At 38.3% G+C, this 19,364-nt stretch overlaps 1 protein-coding gene across 1 annotated transcript in view; it reads right to left on the reverse strand.

Moving 5' to 3' along the window:
* The window catches only part of LOC145229460 (uncharacterized), a 28,453-nt gene extending 14,938 nt beyond the window's left edge, over positions 1–13,515 (reverse strand). Inside the window, exons 1-12 of the mRNA XM_080094801.1 lie at positions 12,709–13,515; positions 12,103–12,204; positions 7,873–7,971; positions 7,364–7,480; positions 4,819–5,022; positions 4,097–4,235; positions 2,695–2,759; positions 2,251–2,353; positions 1,841–1,935; positions 1,540–1,684; positions 996–1,153; positions 33–161 (exon numbers count right to left, since the gene is read on the reverse strand). Coding sequence (XP_079950927.1) covers positions 33–161; positions 996–1,153; positions 1,540–1,684; positions 1,841–1,935; positions 2,251–2,353; positions 2,695–2,759; positions 4,097–4,235; positions 4,819–5,022; positions 7,364–7,480; positions 7,873–7,971; positions 12,103–12,204; positions 12,709–13,395 — 2,043 coding nt within the window. The 5' untranslated portion in view covers positions 13,396–13,515. The remainder of the gene's footprint in view (positions 1–32; positions 162–995; positions 1,154–1,539; positions 1,685–1,840; positions 1,936–2,250; positions 2,354–2,694; positions 2,760–4,096; positions 4,236–4,818; positions 5,023–7,363; positions 7,481–7,872; positions 7,972–12,102; positions 12,205–12,708) is intronic.
* Positions 13,516–19,364: the final 5,849 nt, after the last annotated feature.

Genomic DNA, 19,364 nt, shown 5'->3' on the forward strand with positions numbered 1-19,364 from the left:
GTTTTATTTCAGAGAAACCATTCTTTACTTACACTGTTTTCCATGTTAACGCACATTGTGGCTTCATATCTGGAATATTTCGATTCGAGGAAGTCGATCATGTTGTATACGATCTCCCACCGACAATGTCGAACAGCAAGATGCAAGGCATTCTCCCCTGACTAAAACAACAGAGAATGATTTACGTTGTTGATATATTATACACGTTTTGAAATGGACGAAATAGGTCAAATTTTTGGTGTCTGGTAATTTTTTAAGAGAACATTTTGTAGTGTGGTTATTTCGTCACAGGGAATTTCGTCGCTGGGTAATTTATCACAAGAAAGTTTCATGACCTGAGAGTATTTCGTTACTTGGAAAATGCTTTCCATTCTTTGTTAAGAAAGTTTCATCGTATACTAATTTCATTTCATGGTAATTTTATTGCAGAAAATTTCATCGCAGAAAGTTTTATCGCATGGTGATTTCATCGCAGAAAGTTTCTTGCAAGAAATTTCGGTTTAAAGTACATTGCGATTTCATTGCAATGCGATGAAATTACCACAATGAAATTACAACTAAACGAATTTTGATTCACTTAAAAGACGCAAGATGTACTTTCATTGGCTACTAGCGAGATTGATCTGTCTCAATTATCATCTTCTTAGTTATGAGTGTACATTTTGTATAGTGGTGATGTTTGAATGTTTTGAGTTAAAAAAAAACGAAAATTCTGGTTTTTAGTTTAAACATATACCAGGAACAACTATACGTCCAGTGCGACGGCTTGACCAACCTAGAAAAAAGGTTTAAAGTTGACTTTAAAATAAAATTTAATGTTGATTTAGGTCACTAGATATCAGATAGCATAATTCTACTGTATTATAGTGTAAACAAGCACTTAATGGTAGAGTGTGAAAAAGTGAATGTATAATGTTACAACGAGTGTTTTTTTGCCCTAAGTTTATTCATACCCCAAAATACAAACATCAAGACAAAATTCCGTTTCTACAAACCGATGATTGAGTTCTCGAGTCTCCGCCTTCCTCCAGCAATAACCTGAATGATTTTAGATTTCCTTTCCTGGCCGCCATATGTACAGCGGTCTCACCGTCCTCTCTCGGACAATTTGCGTCAGCTCCCGATTTAATTAACATCTCAGCCACTTGTTCACCTGTACAGCAATAACTTGTTGCATTGAACCCCTTTGCCTTGAGTTTTCATGAAACAACTTTTTTTGATAACGCATGAAAGAGTTTCTCGTGTAAGCTTTGCACGAATTCCGAAAGTGAGCACTTCTTTCTACGATGTACATACAAATGGATGCACGTTAAACACAACTTATTGGGCTTAAGCACGGATTACATTGTAGTTGTGATTAAATCTTTTATGGTAAAAAACTACAATTGGCAGATTTGTCTTGTTTTCTGTGACTGCAACCCCATAGTAGCCTACCACAGGACTTTACGGGGCGTGCAGCATATATTGCATCCTGGTGAGCAACATAACTTTAAACTCTGTAACCCTTTCACATATACATTATATTACATCGTTGTTTACCGTCTGATATTTGGGCTGCAAGATGAAGTGGGGTTTCTTGTTTTTCACCACCCTTGATTTGAACAGGAGCTCCAAAACCGAGTAGCATTTGTACCACCAGAGGGCGACAGTGTTGCACCGCAACGTGAAGAGCAGTGAGTTTGTCCTAAAAATGGATAAATCTTTTCCGAAAACAGTTTTTCACATAGGATCACAAATAGCATACTGTTTCATTGCAGTGATTTGCTACCCGATACACTTTGTCATGCATAAATCGTTGCATCAAACATTTACCCACACTCTTCAAACAGTCTCGTTTTACCTTCGTTCTGGCATCCACGTGGGCACCTTTGCTTAGCAACGTCCTAACAACTTCCACGTGATTATTTTTGGCAGCAGAATGTAGACAGACAGCTCCTGTAAAGCATATTCGGCTTTTTCATTTATAACTTTTGCTTGTGGCATCACCAGTGTTTTTTCGTCCATTTGGGCCGTTATATTATGGGGGGTGGTAATAGGCTTTAGAGTTTAGAAGTAACCTTTTTGCGATATATTAAGTACGCACTGGATTTTTGTAAAGATTGACATCTGAAGTTTAGTTTACTTTGGTCACAAAACAAATGTATAGTGTTCCCATTCAATATTACTCATCAAGGAAAAAGGAAATAGAACCAAATCACTTTGGACAACGTTATAGCATATATATTGCATGAATAACATCTATTCACGTACCTGACTTGTTGGGCATATGTAGTGGCACTCCGCGCTTAAGAAAAGTCAGAGCGGTATCGGGGTGACCACATTCCGAAGCTATGTGCATCAGTGTACTCCCATCCTGGAAACAGAACGCGCCATACACTCGGTTAACACGGAATCAAGTCGTGAGGTAAACATACAACGCCCAGTTATAGGAACACTGATACATAAGTACGTGTTTCAAATTGGGCTTCGCTACTTTAAAATATTTTTTTATAAGTATGATGGTATTGCATGATAACAAAGTTGCAGACAGAACACAATGTCACTTTACCAGCCTACGGTCAATGTCTCATCACCAGCTGCACTGATAAGACCTTATCGGTTGAAACAGTGTACACTGTCTGCATATTTGTTTTTTAAAGGTCCCTTTAATAGTGCCCATCTTCTAACGTTAAATGTGTGTATTTAGGGACTCACCTTTGTGCGACGAAGAACTGATTTCGGAAATTTCTCAGCTAGTTGTTCTACTACTGCTGTGTGACCTGCAAAGTTAAATTGTTGGATTACTTAACAGTACGCATCGTTAACCCGACGTTAGACGTTCAAAGTCATTATTTCGTTTTGTACACAACAGTCAAGCATTTTCTCCATTATTCACATTTTAAATTGCCAAAATATTTCACTGCAATATGAAAATAGAGCTGAAACTCTCCCCTGTAATATTATGGACCAATGACAAAAACAGGAGCAGAAATAGCCACTTAGTTAAAAACATGCATGTGAGTATGCTTGTTTGCTGTAGCATTAAGTATCTATTCTGGGTATAGCGCGTTCAGGTGTTGGCACCGTTCGACGAATGGGAACAAAATAAACAACGTTGATCATTTGACATTAAACCAGGGCTGTCAGATTCATTTTCGTGCGGGGGGGCATAATCACCTACTAGTTTTTACGCCAGGCAGAATTGGTAGCAGTCACTTTTTAGTACACACGATATTTGTAATGTTTCAAGTACAATAAGCGTAAATTGACGAAGTATAGACCCAGTACCGGCAATTTTAGAAAAGCAAAAAGTTTCTAACCGTTACAGAAACGAAAAACACGGCACCGACAGCAAAATATAAGAGCATGGGCCGATTTTGACCCACAGGTCGCCAGTTTGACACCCCTGCTGTAAATGACTTGCAGACTAAATACAACCTAAAGCCGTTGATGGAAACGCAGTGTGTGGTAAACGATGGTGGAAAGTCAAACAATTCACAAACAGCTTTCCCATTTATCACCCGTCTGTCGTAAAGCTCTTATTTAGTCAACATTAAATGTCGTAATCTGATCAAATTCGCGCCTACATGTTACGGGTGATTAAAATTATGGGTAAGCATTGTGGGGGGTTTCTATAAACTGATGGCAATGCAATTAAATTTACAATTTTAAGCAGATTTTTGCTTTAAAGTGGGTCTTATTAAAGTTATGTTTATGCGCACAGCTTCGCCGATACGGTGTTTTTTGTTTGTTACTCTATAAGTATTCAATTGTTGGTTTATTTTTAATTTTGCAAAGCTTATTTAAACCTTTAATTTAAACGTTTTTACAAAACCATTGTCATAATCAAAAACAAAACTGTGGGAGAGCTTGTATGAAATAGTTTTTTCCAGGCGTGTCTCAAAAAAAGCTAGAGCGACATTGCCCCAAACCAATGGAATCAGAATGGTTCAACAAAATTGTAACCAACTTCGTAAAAACATAAAAAAATCAACGGACAAGCAATATAGCAGGTAGATCGAAGGTATAAAGCATTTAAGCGTTGCCCACCCACAAGGATAAAAAACAAGCACAGTACGTTTTTATGGTAACCCTACCATGTAATTGAAATTTGTACCTTTAACCGCAGCAATGTGTAGAGCAGTTCGTTCCAAATGATCAACAAGGTCAGGATTTGCTTTATGTGCGTACAGACACTCGATAATTAGGCTGTCACCCATCGAAGCAGCAACGTGAAGAGCTGTGGTCCCCTCTTTCTAGACACAAGATACATTTCGCTTGGTTACAACAAGAAATACAAATGGTTTGTTATAATCTTAACTGTGCTGTTAAACGGACGTTGATTTTGGTCATGACTTGTATAAATGAAATCAGCTAATTTGTCGTTCATGTTTAATTTCTTCAAAAAGCTTTAAGAAACGACCCGACGATCCCCTACTACGAAGCTGTCATATGTGCAGCATACGAGGCAGGAAATGGTGCTTGTAATGCGACTTTCGACGTGTTCTCCACTGAGCCTGTGTAGCTCAGTTGGTAGAGCGCGAGTTCCGGAAAGGCTCCTGTCGTATGCTCGAATCTCACCGCAAGCCAATTTTTTCTATCCTACGCCTTGCCAAATGAAAATGCTGGGTGACCGGGTGACCGGGTGATTCGGTCAACAGGTCTAGGGTACTGTGATTTACATATGAGTGTGCCGTGAACGCTGGTCTTCATAAACGCTTCAGGGCCGGTCCCAGGTCTAAATTTACGTTATTCAGTTTAAGTAGAGACTTACGTTATTCAGTTTAAGTAGAGAATTTGGGTAGACGCTCTCACACTTTTATTAACCAAACCTCTTACGTTTTGAACATTGACGAGGGATCCCTTCTTGCAGAAGAGTCGAACCATTTCAGCGTCTCTTCTCTCGCACGCCATATGCAGCACAGTGTTGCCTGTCACCGGATTCTGGTATCTCAGTTGTTCCTCGGCATACTGACTCAACAAATCCCGGTATGCACCTTGGTTGTTCGCCTCAATGGCATAAAACAGTGGAATCTTTCCATTCTGTGCAATGTTTGAGTAAAGGTTGCTATGGTTCAAAAACACGAGACAACGTTTTTTAAAGTAGCTTGATAAAACATATCAAGAAAACAGCATTTTTTTCATTGCTGGTGCTTTTTAGTAAGTGCCACAAGAAATTTGAGAAGCAATGCATTAGAACTTTAGCTCAAAGTGTGTCGGTAGACCTAGTAACATAAGAACTCACAACAGACAAAGTTGACTTAACCGATGAATGGCGTAAAAAGCAGAGTTATTTGACATTGAGCCTGGGATAGGGTTAGGAACTGAATCTAACGTTATGTATTAAGTTTAGGGATTAGGTTTGTTATTTTTATCAAGGAACTTTACCTCAACCCTTATCGTCAGCATTTTCACACAATTTGAATATTCGCAAATGCTCTTTACGCAATCTGTTAGTATTTAGGAAACTTTGTCTGTTGTGAGTTTTTATGTTAGTAACCTCTACCGAAAGGGTCACAAAGCTTTTTGCATTGAGTTCAAATACTAAAACTGTACTGTCTTTGTAGTGGTAAACAAATTGATCGTACATTCGAAAATGGACAAACAAACACTAAAGTGGCTTACACCTCGCTGTTGCGCACCTTTTTATCTATCGGTTTTATGCGACGTTTGTTTCGTACCTGACTTATCATTATTTCACAGTGTATATAAATGGGTGTAACTGATGTGGCCCGGTATGTTACTGGTGATGGCATGAGCATTTGTCAAATCGTTTGAAAAATAACGCATGTCGTTTTTTAAGTCTATTTGGGCCGTTGTTTTCATCATTAAACACTAAAGTATATTCAAACAAATGTGACCTTTTTAACAAACATTTATTCGATGACACCGCCTCCAGATTAATAGTCAAATCATTTTTCCCGTAACCCACTCACAAAAAAACAGCCTAGGCCTTTAAAGCTTCAGCAAACAACGACAAGGCAACGACTAATCCCTTGATGCTAGACTTGCCCGAAATGCAGACCACAAAGCAAATCCACTGATCCTTCATTTCTGACTCGGGAATTACTTATTACGTCTCTGTGGCGCCGTTCCTACAGCTGATATGTCAAATTTCTCGCACCCCTGTAGGTGGCTTCAATGTACACTCTAATACAATCACATTGGCTGCTTATTTTGAAACATTTGCTTGGCATGGGTGACAACAGTGTAAAGGGTATTCAAATGTTTTGCACTAAGATGTCATAAAACAGGGTTGTGCAACCCGCGGCCCTTTGGCAAATGTTTTAAGGCCCGTATAGACGTTTGGATTTTAAACGAATGTGGTATTTTAACTATTTTAGTGCAGAACTAGCGAGGGATTTGAAATCTTCGTTTGTTTTTGAGCAGATCAATGTAGGTCCGGTGCTTTTTGTAAGTCTTAACATGCGAAAAAAATATAAAATATCAGAAATATATCAGAAAAAATACTCTATCTTTGACGAGAACATATCTCTCGTCACCAGCTGCACTGACGAAACCTTTATAGGTCGAAACAGTGTGCACTGTCTGCAGCTTATCATTTATTGGGTTGATGCTTTTACATAAAAATACTACATCTGAATAAGGTATTAAAAGTGACTCAAACATGTAATTAAAATCTGTTTTTTGACTAATTTTGCGAACCTTGACTATAATCAAATTTTTATCCAGTGTTCAGTTTCCTAAAATGACTGAAGATGCAATACGAAACATGTTTGATGCGTTTGCGTGCATTAAATACTTATTATGAAGATTTGAAACCACCAATAGGAGAAGCAAATTTGATCACGTGACAACAAGATTTTCTGACGTGGCAATTAAATTATAGTAACAGCTAGATAGAGATTCAAATTTGTTTGATTTGGAAAATAACAAATCAATAACAAAACACTTATGTGTCGAACAATCAATTTTAAATGAATGTTACCCATTCCAGGCGATGCTGTTTGAATTATTTAAGGTTTAAATGAAATTGGAATGCTATTTTTGAAATACATTTGACATACTTTATCTTGTCACAGGTCTCTGTTTCGCTTTTTTGTTTATAAACCTTTACAACGTAACATTTATGGTAAATGCTATGTCGTTTTGTTTTAACTTGATTCAACTAAAACTTAACAGAATAGAGAACATGCGATCCCCTATACTACGAAGCTGACAAAGTGCAGCATACAAGGTAGGCAAGGTAAGGTTCCTCGTGGGTTCATTTCACCGCAAGAAAAATGTTTTTAGCCTATACCTTGCCATATGAATGCCTTGAAGACCGACTTGATTCGTAATGACACCTTTATTATGCCTTAAGGCCTAATTAGGTCTGGCGTATTATGAAAAGTAAAAAGAGATTTGATGTCGCAGCACTTACCCCGTCTGGTTCGATTCTCAGTATTTTAGGCGTGCTTCTGAGTAAAGCTTGTGTAACAGCGGCTGAATTATTTCCAGACCTTGCACAAGCCATGTGGAGAGGTAACTGTTGTTTCTCCTGGAAACATAAAGATCTCATAAGAATTTTTTTTAGGTAGAAGTGGTTGAAAAACATGACTCTGATTTGTATTGGCTGAAATGATTGGCAAAAGTAATAGTTTGACATTTATATTTAAACGTTGGTTAGGTTTTATTTAAACATCCAGCAAAATTCTGACAAATACATTTATCTCAAAACAATTGTTCAGTTTATTTCATATGACACATAAAGATTCGAAATGGTGGGAAGTTATATATTGTATTACAACAGAAATATAACAAATGCTATCCACTAATAATCCAATAGTTTAATTCAGCTTGATTATTTCATACAAATTATCGCGTACGAACGCCAGGCAACGATATGGCCGAGTGCCTTAAAACATTCTCGCAAAAAATAGTCACACCTACCCCGCCCTTAAGACTGAGATCAGCTCTCTTCTTGATGAGGATGTTGACAATGTCCTCTCTCCCAGTGGCCACAGCAAAATGAATTGCTGCTTGTCCATCCTAGTGCAACATAACACTATGTTAAAAGTTTGCACTCTACACAACATGGCCAATTGCGGCAGCTCGAGTTACAACCAAAAAAGCCTTAACATCAAGTTACTTTTTGCTAAGGTTATCTATTTTTGTTAAAGAATACAAACAAATCAACAAAATTTCAGCTCTTCCGGCAGTTTTTTTATTCTAATATGCCAACGTTTCGATGTCCCATACGAAACACCTTCATCAGGGTAATGACATAAATTGCAAACACAAGTATTACAAAAACAAATATTGAACTAGAAGGGTGGCTTTCTGATATACTTCCATTTTATATATTCTATACGATATTTACCAATTTACTATACACATCATTTGATCTACACATATGATTGTTTTTGTAAACAAAAACTAATGGGTCCCCACACGCGTGTTTGTGCGGATTTACGGTAAACAAATGTTGCGGTGACTTTTAGATTTTTAAGGACAAATTTTTAGAAAGCATTAACCCAACAATAAACATTTTTTGTTCGTATTCTTTTTGCACTATTATTGTCATTTAATTACAAAAACATTAAAAAAGAACGAAACAAATACTTCAATTTAATTTCTTGCTTTGACCCAGATATTGTCGTCCAAGGTCGGGTTTTAAACACATTTTTTTCAAGAAAGCTGTAACAGTTGTGTTACAGACACTTTAAATTAAAAAGCAATTTGCTACAAGTGTACACATAATAATTCGTTTTTCATTTAACTTTGTTTCGCAAAACCATTGACCTGTAGTAACCTCTCAGGGTGCAACGACTGTTTGACCTATTGACACCGTTTTCAATAGCACGCCGTCCTTACTGTTCAACAACACCGTTTAACCTAATTTATACATGCCTTGAGTGTTGATTCCTAAATTTATTGCCAAAAAAACGCTACGTTATGACGAAAGAAAGTTCTGAACTGTGTTAGTAATACCTACTAGTTGACCTTAAGTAACCCGTGGTCATGCGGCGGCCGACCTGACAACGAGCATTTAAAAATACACATTTATCTTGCAAAAATGTCAAGTTTATTTTTTCAACTTTATTTTGATTAACAAGTTTTGCTTGACATATACGAAACCGAAGCACGCTTATTAGGTTTAAATCACGTCATAGGTGTGAAACCTTTGCCAAAACTAAAAATGTGAGTGATAACTTAATAAAACGAAATAGCATTGCTGTGCAAAACAGCTGATTTCTGATCACCAAAACGACGTCTCGTAAAACGTCTGTCCGACGTCAAGCTGAGCCCTCCTGCTATCGTAAACCAGTGAGTTACTCTCTTGGGACTTCTGCCTACAGTGTCTTTCTTGACCAAACGAGCGTTAGACACATTTACATTTCGGGGGCCTGTGGGTGAACCGCTGGGTAATTTGGGGTCAAACTTCTGGAGGATCAAGTTTGGATTAATAACTAACATATGTCCAAATTTGAATAAATCTGAAGCACTCTTTCTTTACCAAACGAGCGTTACAAACCAGCGTTAAAAATTTTACGTTTCGGGGGCCTGTGGGTGAACCCCTGGGTCATTCAGGGTCAAACTTCAGGAGGATCAAATTTTGATTAATAACTAACATCTGACAAAATTTAAACAAATTTGAAGCACTCTTTCTTGACCAAACGCATATAACAAACCATGTTTTAAAAATTTTGCATTTTGGGGGCCTGTGGGTGAACCGCTGGGTCAATCGGGGTCAAACTTCAGGAGGATCAAATTTAGATTAATAACTAACATCTGTGCAAATTTGAATAAATTTGAAGCACTCTTTCTTAACCAAACGCGTCTAACAAGCCAGCGTTAGACAGAAAAAAGAAAAAAGAAAAAAAAATACGGACAAAAACAATATGTGTCCCCTTCAGGGAAGGGGACCCATAATTATGTAAAGCAAGGAATTGTTTTTGTTTAAAAAATGCAGTGGGTATGTTTTTCCTGGATCGAAACATGGTGATTGAAATGTTTAAAATCACTAAAGAATGACCAAATCGTATTACAATTGACATTGCATGCTAAACAATTTTGAAGGACTCCACATGAGTGAATGTCCCCTCTAAACCCTAATCAATAGTTAGAAAATATTTTGACTTTAGTTGACGGATACAAAGACTTTTACGACTCTTGTTCAGCCGAGTCAAAGGTCGTTTAGCGGCTTATGCACGTGATTTCATATAAGCTGAGTCAAGCTGACCAGTCACACATTGCACATGTCATATCTTCAGATCAACATGCTATAAACGTGACCCAGCCTTTTTACTTGTCTTATTTGGCAGACCGGCGCCGCCATAAACATTTATAGGCAAAAATAGACGCGAATTGTAAGCATTACATCAGGATAACAGCATGGGCGTCCGCAGGAAAAAATACAGGGGAGGGCAAACTATCGTCACATCGCCGTTCGATAAACGGTATTTCAGAACAAAAATCATCTGACAGTGCGCCCCCTCTTGCCCCCCGCTGCGGACGCCGATGGATAACAGGTTTTAGGTGGAACGTTGAATAGTTTTAATATTTGATTGATTTATGTTTACAAGGCTGTGGATAACAAATTAAATGTTTGTATAGCTTCCTAGTCAAACAAATCTACGGGTGTAACAGCTTTATAGAACTCAAAAAATGTAAAAAGAGGCGACATTTGGTGACATACGGTGGTAAAACATTATTTAAATGCGATGTTTTTGGATGAACAATTTTTTTTCACGGGATTTGAACCCGAGGACGAATCCCAATTTCGCGAATAAAATATGTTTACATCTGTGACGCGTCGTGTGCAGATTGTTTGTTTAATCGGTGGCATTTGTTAAACCGATATTCTTTCCGACTTTCTGAACGCACTAATTTTCACAGTTCCCACTTTTGTGGAACATTTATCCCCGTTTCGGAACATCCCACAAAAAGTCTAATTTTATCAAATGTGTTTTGATCATGACCAATTTAAACCAAATTTACAACGTTTTATTTATTAGTTTATTTACAAAAGTACAATGCAATGTTATATCCAATGTTTCAACTAGCACTAAATTCAAAACTACCTTAGGCGTTTTGTCTATACAATAAACCACGGTTAAACCGGTTTCGGTTAATCTGGATTTTCGCCTAATTCGGACAAAACTTGAGGTACAAATGATTTGTAATGTGGTAATATTTAACTAATCGACATCGGTCAATCCAGATGTTCGCCTAATCCGGATAATATATGTTTGGTCCAAACGGGTCAAAATAACCATGTTTTTTTGTAGTTGATACTGGATATGCCGTAAAACGGCAAAAAGCCTATATAGTAATGACTGCTGACTGTTAAATTAAAAAAAACTTAGGATGTTGCATTCAAAATAAATCTGCACATTGGAATGACAAGCCTTGGGCCCAATTTAAACTATTTCTTTACTTTGCATGATCCAAAGACTGCGGTATGACGCACATTTGACATTGTACGAATACATTGGTATTGACGGCTTTTGGGTTTAGTTAAACATTCCAAAGTCCTTTGGGGAGTTTGCTATTCAATTTGTCCTGAAAATCGCACCGAGGCAAACAAAAGTGCCACTGGTCTCAGTTGAACAAATTGAGGTGTGGCATAACACAGCTTTGTGAACTTGGTCGCTTAAAGCAACGCTATGCAAATAAAGCCGTTATCTGGTTTCGTGAAAGGAATTTAGGAACAAAATAAATCTAGAGGCTTTTTGCATAAAATCATTCCAGTCCAACTAAAGAATAAAAATTAATAGAACGGCAAGAAAGAGTTGGAATAATAAGCCCAAACTGTACAGAAAAAGTCCTATGTTTTCGCTAGCAGTCTTTGAGAAATTTTTAAAAGAAATGTAAGTTACGATCAAATACTATAACTTCTTTAAAAGCGCCACACACAAAAACCCAAAAAGATATTTTTGCGTTATTAACGTAATTTGTAAATATGAAGCAGATGCAGTAGTATGTAACCCATACGTTTAGCAGCATATAATATCAAACCACACAGAAAAAGTTAAATCATGGCCTTGTGAGCTGTTGTGGCACAATCTATCTTGATTTTAACTTAATAGGTCTCATTTTTTAACACTTTACCAGGTGTGACACAAATGTATCACAAAAAACTAAATCACTGTTAAAATCAAGAGCTTATCTACTCACCCTTGCTCTGTCGTTGACATTTACACCCATCTCGACCAATCTTTCAACAATTACGATTCTGTTGTCACGTGATGCCAGCATTAATGGGTTTAACCCGGTTTTCTGGAAAATAAAAATCAACTTCAAAACGTGCAATATATAATATAAAAGTCGAAAGTTCGTGAAAAGTTGATTGGTGAGTTTAAATCCGCCGTTTGTACTCTGTAATATACTCTGTAAATTCAGCAACATTTAATTGTTAACGTTCATTGTTTAATTTCAACCCTTTTTGTCACGGGAACCCAGGACGCTCTCAAGGACGAATCTCAATCAAAATTTTGATGTCTGTACTCTGCATACATGTTTCTGCCCTTCAATCAGTGGTGGGATTCAGTCAGTTCGCACCGGTTCTATAGAACCGTCTCACGGAATTTATGAGATCAGCAAACCGGTTAGCATTACTGGTTACTGTCAATGGACTTTTTGTAACAGAACTGAAAAATATGACTTTTGTGATAGAACCAGCCACAAAAATTTTAAATCCCACCACTGCCTTCAATTAACCCTACCCCAAATCTAAGCTATTTCTCTGGTTATCGCCATGATGTGACCGCTAAAATAACTTACATCATCAACAACAAACAACTTGGGGTCAGATTTGGCCATATACCGGAGGGCTACATCCACTTGCGTCCATTCACGTTTTAAGGCCAAATTTAAAAGTCTACTGTTTGCGTCACCCACTGGCACCGTGGCAGCTGTACTGGCACGTGATAAAATTGGAACTTGGTTCGTAGAGGTCCGGGTACTGGTTTCGGTCCTAGTACTCTTGGTTGGCCCGGACATGGTTGAGTAGGTCGAACCGGTATAGTATGACGTCGCGCTACCCGGTAACGATCCGGTTCGATTCGTTTCGCCATCGCTCGTCGCTAATGTAGAAACCGAAGAGACGCGCCGAATTAGCTCTTTGCCTACTTCGGTGTCATGTGACTTTGCGGATGACTGGTCTTCGGATTTTCCGATCTCGGGTAACGAAACGTCATTTTCCGAAGCTACTTCTTGTCTTTCAGATATAGACGAGAGTTCGGTCTTTACTTCTGCAGCCCGTCTTGCTGTTTTTTTGCCAATGGATTCTGCGCTTGTCGATCGGTGCCGAATGTTAGCTTTGTCGCCAATCGCCGCCTTTGATTTGCTTTTTAGACTTAGTTGTTTCTTAGCAACGGCCTGGGCTTCGCCTTTGCTTTGCGGTTCAGGTTGATTGGAGTCAGTCAGTCCGTCATCTTTTTCCGCATCGTCGTTTTGTTTCTTCTCCATACTTTATCCCTTCACCCAACTTCGGTTTCAGCGCAATTTTCGATTCGGCAAAGTGTCTGATATATCGAAATCATGTTCTGTACTACTTAGGGCAACTACAATAAAAAAGCCGGTATGCCATTCGCCTGTTTTGACAATGAAAATCATGAAAAACGTTTTACCTTTTTTTCACTTTATTACCTCTCAGCTATCAAACTCAAACCAACCAAATCTTTATACAACTAAAAAATACATAAAACCAAGCAAAGATGCAGACAAGATCAGTGAAGCAGGCCATTTCGCTTTCACTGCAAGTCATCTTATTATCAGTACTGCGATTGTTTTCGTAGGACTACACTAAACACTCAAGAGGCGTGAAATTAAACCCTTCTTCATGCTATTTGCCTTTTTCAACAATAAACAACACAACATAATGTAAAAGCATACAGCCAATAAATGATAAGCTGCAGACAGTGGCGTTGTGGCATCTCACAGATTAGGTGAGGCATGGGTTTTTACCCTGTTACCCCAAGTCCCAACAAACTGGAGTGCCGTTGAATGGCTACACAAGCCAATACGGCCGATCTCTCGTCACTAGCTGCACTGATGAGACCTTATAGGTAAGACCTGAGAAACACCTGAGAAAATTAAATCAAAATCGACTGAGCGTTCCAATTACAACACTGTTTCGACTGGTCAAATGTTTCATTTTATTGATGTTTCAGTTTCGTCGAATACTTGGTATTAAACCGTACTTTTTGATTGCATCGTGGGATCGATATGTCAATACTTTTTAATATTGTTAATTGAAACTGGCTTGTATTTGCATTATATTGGTATTACTTTCTCTCTAAAAAAACTGCTTTTATTTCTGCAAACTTACTTACTTACTCTGCTTTGAAAGCTGGTCAGTATTTTTGCAAACCAAAAATAGACTAACTCTGCCTAAAACTGCCTCAAATAGAAATTTAAGTTTGGAAAAGATTTACCACTGAAAGATCAGTGAGGGTCAAAACCAAGGATTCTCATACGATGACAAGACAAATGCCAATACGGTGCCGGAACGGCTGTCAGTCATTTGCGGCCAAACTGATCACAGACACCGATGTTGGGCCAAGTAAACTGGGCCGCGTGCTGGTCCCTGTTCCACAATAGTGTCTAAAACAACAAAATGTCGCCAATTGCCTTGAATAACAGCGCTACAATAGTTCGGGTCTCTACAGTACGGCTTAATGTTCAATGGTTGCTTGTTATGGCCGGATATACAAGACTGGTTCCTTTGTGTTGGCCGATAAATGTGGTGAGCAGTCAAACCAAGACACTGGGCTGATGAAAATCACCAACAACTTGAACTTATATGTCATAACGTAAGACCACTCTTGCAAAATCGACTTTCGGCTTACCACAAGTTCAAGTTTTCTTTTTTCCTCGAGTTCATGAAAGTTATCACCAGTTCATAGGCGTACCACAAGTTTGGGTTGATGTTAAAGTTTTCTTTAAATCACGAGTTCATATTTTATCAAATCATGGCTTACCACAAGAGTTCGAGTTTTCTTTTTTCCCCGAGTTCAACACAATTTTTACGAGTTCATGCCTTGCCACAAGTTTGGGTTCATGTTAAAGTTTTCTTAATTTCACGAGTTCATTTCAGATGTTACCAGCAGATCATGTTATATAATGCCAAAAAATATTTCAGCACAATGGCTGAGTTGGAAGTGTCCATATGGGATCAAAGTCTCCAGTTACCCCGTTTTTTGTCGTTTTTGATTAAATGAAAAACATTTGATTATCAATGAATGATTGTCAGAAAGTTTCCTCCAATAAGTTTAATTCGCTGCAGCAAAAGAAAAATGTCTAAAATATCTCACTTTAAAAAAAACACGTCGTTTTGGTCAGTAGGACTACTTGCGGATAGTGATTTTATCGAATAACCAAATAAAGGACAATAGTTCCAACTCAAAAATAGCAAAAAAAACAGGTTTTGCTTACAATGCCTTATATCGCGTAATAATGTAGCGCTCATTTTATTCAGAAGAAATATACACTGCTCCCCACCCATGGTTCACAACACGACTGCAAGTCCAAGTTCAGTTTTTCAATCCCCTGGAAAGTTTAATGTCTTTCGCTTTCACGAAATTCGATTTCTGGGAAAAAGCTACAACGTCATTGCCCCACGTTTTAGGTCGCTGACATTCCTGGCGCGTAAATAAATAAAAGAGTTTTGTCTCGAAGTTAGAAAGCGCCAATCACCCCAGTGTACATACTAACGATTAAATGCGTCAAAAAGGCTCGGCTTGGACTGCTGTACGTGACCCAAGCTTTGTGAATTTCAACTAACCCCTTGGTAAAAGATTTAGGTTTGTTTAGCGGTTTTTCACGCAAGAATACAGGACATTTAATTTCAGCGCGTTTGGTTGCATTTGTCATTACTGCCGGATCTGACAAGCGCGTTTGTTTGTGTATGATAACTTTCGCCGCCTAAATAAGCGAACAACGCAAAACCGTTTTTTTTTTCAAACCGACGCTCTTTCATTATTTAAACTTTCGTCCGTCAGCGGGTAAGCAAAAAAGTCCAAGAACAAAAAAGGGTGTAAAACACAAAATTGTAACATGGGTATATCAATATTCGAAACTCCAACCTAGAAAATCCACAGATGGTTTAATTCTATTCTATTAAACTCGATTTTTTAGTCGAGACTGTAGGTCCTATAGGTCCATTTGAATTGATCCTTTGGGATCCTTAGGTTAATTGATTCAAGAAAACAACCAACCCTCTTATCAATGTTAGTTTGTCAACATCAACATCAACCACGTCGATCCCACACCGGCGAACACACAATGCCTCGCCATCTGTCATAAATCTTCAACGAGACAATAATTTACACAACCGACACCTGTCACAAGACACAATCGCCCCTATCGTCCCTCGCTCCCTTAATGTCAACCCTTGCTCAAGTGCCCAAGCGCCTAAAAGCACCAAAACCTCGCGTGTGACGAGCGAGCGATTTTTCCGATTTCACCAGGACGTGTTTGCCGAGGCTGGGCCGGGACGCGCCAACCACAAACAGGGGGAGTGAAATAATGCAGCCTGATCCTTCGCGTTGGTGCCTTTTCATCGCTTTACGGCGCAGACGCTGTTTGATGACAGCTAGCAAAAGTGTTGCCACCAGCTGAGATTTCAGTCATGGCGATTGGTTTTTGACTCGGTTTTTATGAACGTCGCTTTTGGTAGCGTGAAGAACATGATAAAACACATACGATTTGCTATCTGCTGATAAGTTCGCACCCTTAAAAAAATCGATTTCTTTAATCACGGTTTTTCATCGAAACATTGTGTCATAAGTTTAACTACTAATATCACTGCCGTATAAAGCGATATGTTTAAGTATGCAAACGTTTTGGAAAATGTCGATGCCATCATCAGTGATATAATATTAGTCGTTAAGCTGACGAAGAGATCCGTGCATAGTGTTCCATTCCAAAGTACGCTGTATCCAAACGAATTTGTACCCGTATTTGTTTTGCTGCAGGTGTCCTAGGTAAGGTTACAGTACAAGTACTAAATCAGCAGGCACTATCCTTTTCTAACCACAAGTGCAGGCTTACAAGACTACCCTAAAAAAGTCAGAGTTTTACACTCAAAAAATGTTTTGAATTACTTATTGTTAAACATATGTGACGTCATAATGACCAGAACAAACACTGCCTGGTACGCGAACTAACATGTAATTGTAAGCATCATGGTGGTCAACATATAACACGTGTAGTTCACTCATCACTGGTTTTGCCAATTCCTATCCGTATAGTGCAATAACAAAGCACTTTCATAGCCAAGCAAACGACAAAACCTTTGGACTCCATAAAACCCTTGTTTGCTGTCAAATTTACGACCACCTTTTTCTCATTGCGTTTCACTGTCCTTACACTTTCAATGATCGCGTTTGTGCCGTGATCTTGTAAACTAAACATGCAGAAGTCGAAATGTGACAAAAAGCACTTAATAGATGCAATATTAAATCACCACTGGTCCAACAATCAACATACACCAATGCCTCCAATTTGCTGTCAAAAGTTTCCTATTTTACGACAATAAAATTGGTTTACAAAAGCGTACAACTGCTTTTAAACTATGCAATACAAAAAGAAGTTAATATAGACTCCAAAATACACATTAGGAAAAAAGGTATTGTGTGTACAAACTTCAAACTACGTTTTGCTACCTTAAAGAGGTAATATCCAATAGCTGAGTACAACGTTGTTTCATTTCATACACTTGTTCAGACACTTCTGCCGTTAACATAAGTAAACACCTGAACTTAGCACTTTCCTTGATTTCTTCTCCAAGGTAAACTCTCTGCCCACTGCATGATCGTGTACAAACTTGGCTTTCCAGTCAAATAACTTTCATGAAATCATAACCGCGGCTCAGATGAAACGTCTGGGCTCTCAGCGGGTGGCAGTCACTCCTTAGCTCTCTGTTTACGCTACTTATCTTACCCTCGCGTAGAACACGGGCTATAACCAACAGTTTAACTAACCGCTGGCGAAGAACAGACGCCGGACACTGAAAAAAGTGCCTTCACGAGCCAACGCAAGTCTAACTTCTGCGGCGTTCGTTGGGCAACAGGCCCGTCTCGCAAAACACAAAGCCACCAATTGACAAGTTGACTTGACTTCGCTTCGCGGGGGTTCGGACGCTTGCCCGCAGAAAACTCGGGTGGCCATAACAGTACAGCAATCGTGGTTTTATGCCACAAACGCTATTTTCCTTTGCGTTGGGAACTGAGACTTTTGTTTCGTGAAAATCCGTCCCGTCTGAGGAATGCCTTTCCAGAAGCAGATCGACGTGTTTTGTTTGCTTTTTGACTCACAACCATTAGAGAAGTTCAGCGTTTATTGCTCCACTTTTCAAATGCGTGTGCTTTACTGATAAGTACACATGGAAAGTAATGGCAAGCCGACAAAGGACTGGCAAGCAGTTCGATTTGGAGTCTTGAATTTGACTATAAAAGGCCTGTTATTTCAGAAGTTCTGAAAATTAACCCACAAGCTTCTATTACACTCCAGTTTTACATAACATTTTTTTTGTTTAGCCTAAAATCATTCAAGTGTACCCCCTACAGGAGTCAATTTAACCTCGGTTTACAAACTCTAGCTCATATAATATGCGTATTCAGCTTATCCGAGTAAAAAACGAAGTTTTAAAAATCGCTTTCACGTTTGCAAGCCGGGTATGTACAAAAATGAAATAGATTTAACACAATTTTAGGACAAAAAAAGCATGTCCACACGTTTTGACATGAAACTTACAATCTGCTGTTGATATTCGAGGTAGTAGTGAACCCATAATTTCTTCTCATATTCATCTTTTAGTCGTGAAGCCACCTCTTCCCAGTCGAACTCTTTGGCGACATCATCCGTTTTTTCAGCCGGAACGTTTGCCTCCTGAAGTTCACAAGTTATTATTAGTGTAAGGATATGAATCACGTGATTGGGTTTTCAAAATTCATATTAGTGAAAATAGTCTGAAAAGAACTTAAAGAAGAACTTATTGAACCAGGAATAAAATCTCACTATTATCAATTTAGTTATCACCAATGATTTTCAGTCTTTACAAATGAAAATTGTTGTTAATATTTAACGATTTAGAAAGCTAAAGTCACAATGATAATAGCATTAGATATTTCGTAAAACATCTAACTTTTGTCCATAACTCGGTTAGTTATTACGTTAACGTGTTTCAAGTTTCTGTTTAGTTCGGTGAACCAGTTAAACGAGCCACATAAATTCCTGATTAAACCTGTTTACTTTTGATTTTCCGACGACATAATAGTATTAAACTTCTGTTTAATGCTTCTGCATATGCGTTTTCGAAGATAAACTGTGGTTGTGTCAAGTTTTATACACAAACTTTATCTTGTGATACTTTTTTTGAATTGGGCTATGCCAGGAGTCGCCAACACTTCCAACTAAGCCATTTATTTGTAGAA

This window comes from Phallusia mammillata, chromosome 5, assembly GCF_965637545.1.
Source record: "Phallusia mammillata chromosome 5, kaPhaMamm4.hap1.1, whole genome shotgun sequence".
Taxonomy (NCBI): domain Eukaryota; kingdom Metazoa; phylum Chordata; class Ascidiacea; order Phlebobranchia; family Ascidiidae; genus Phallusia; species Phallusia mammillata.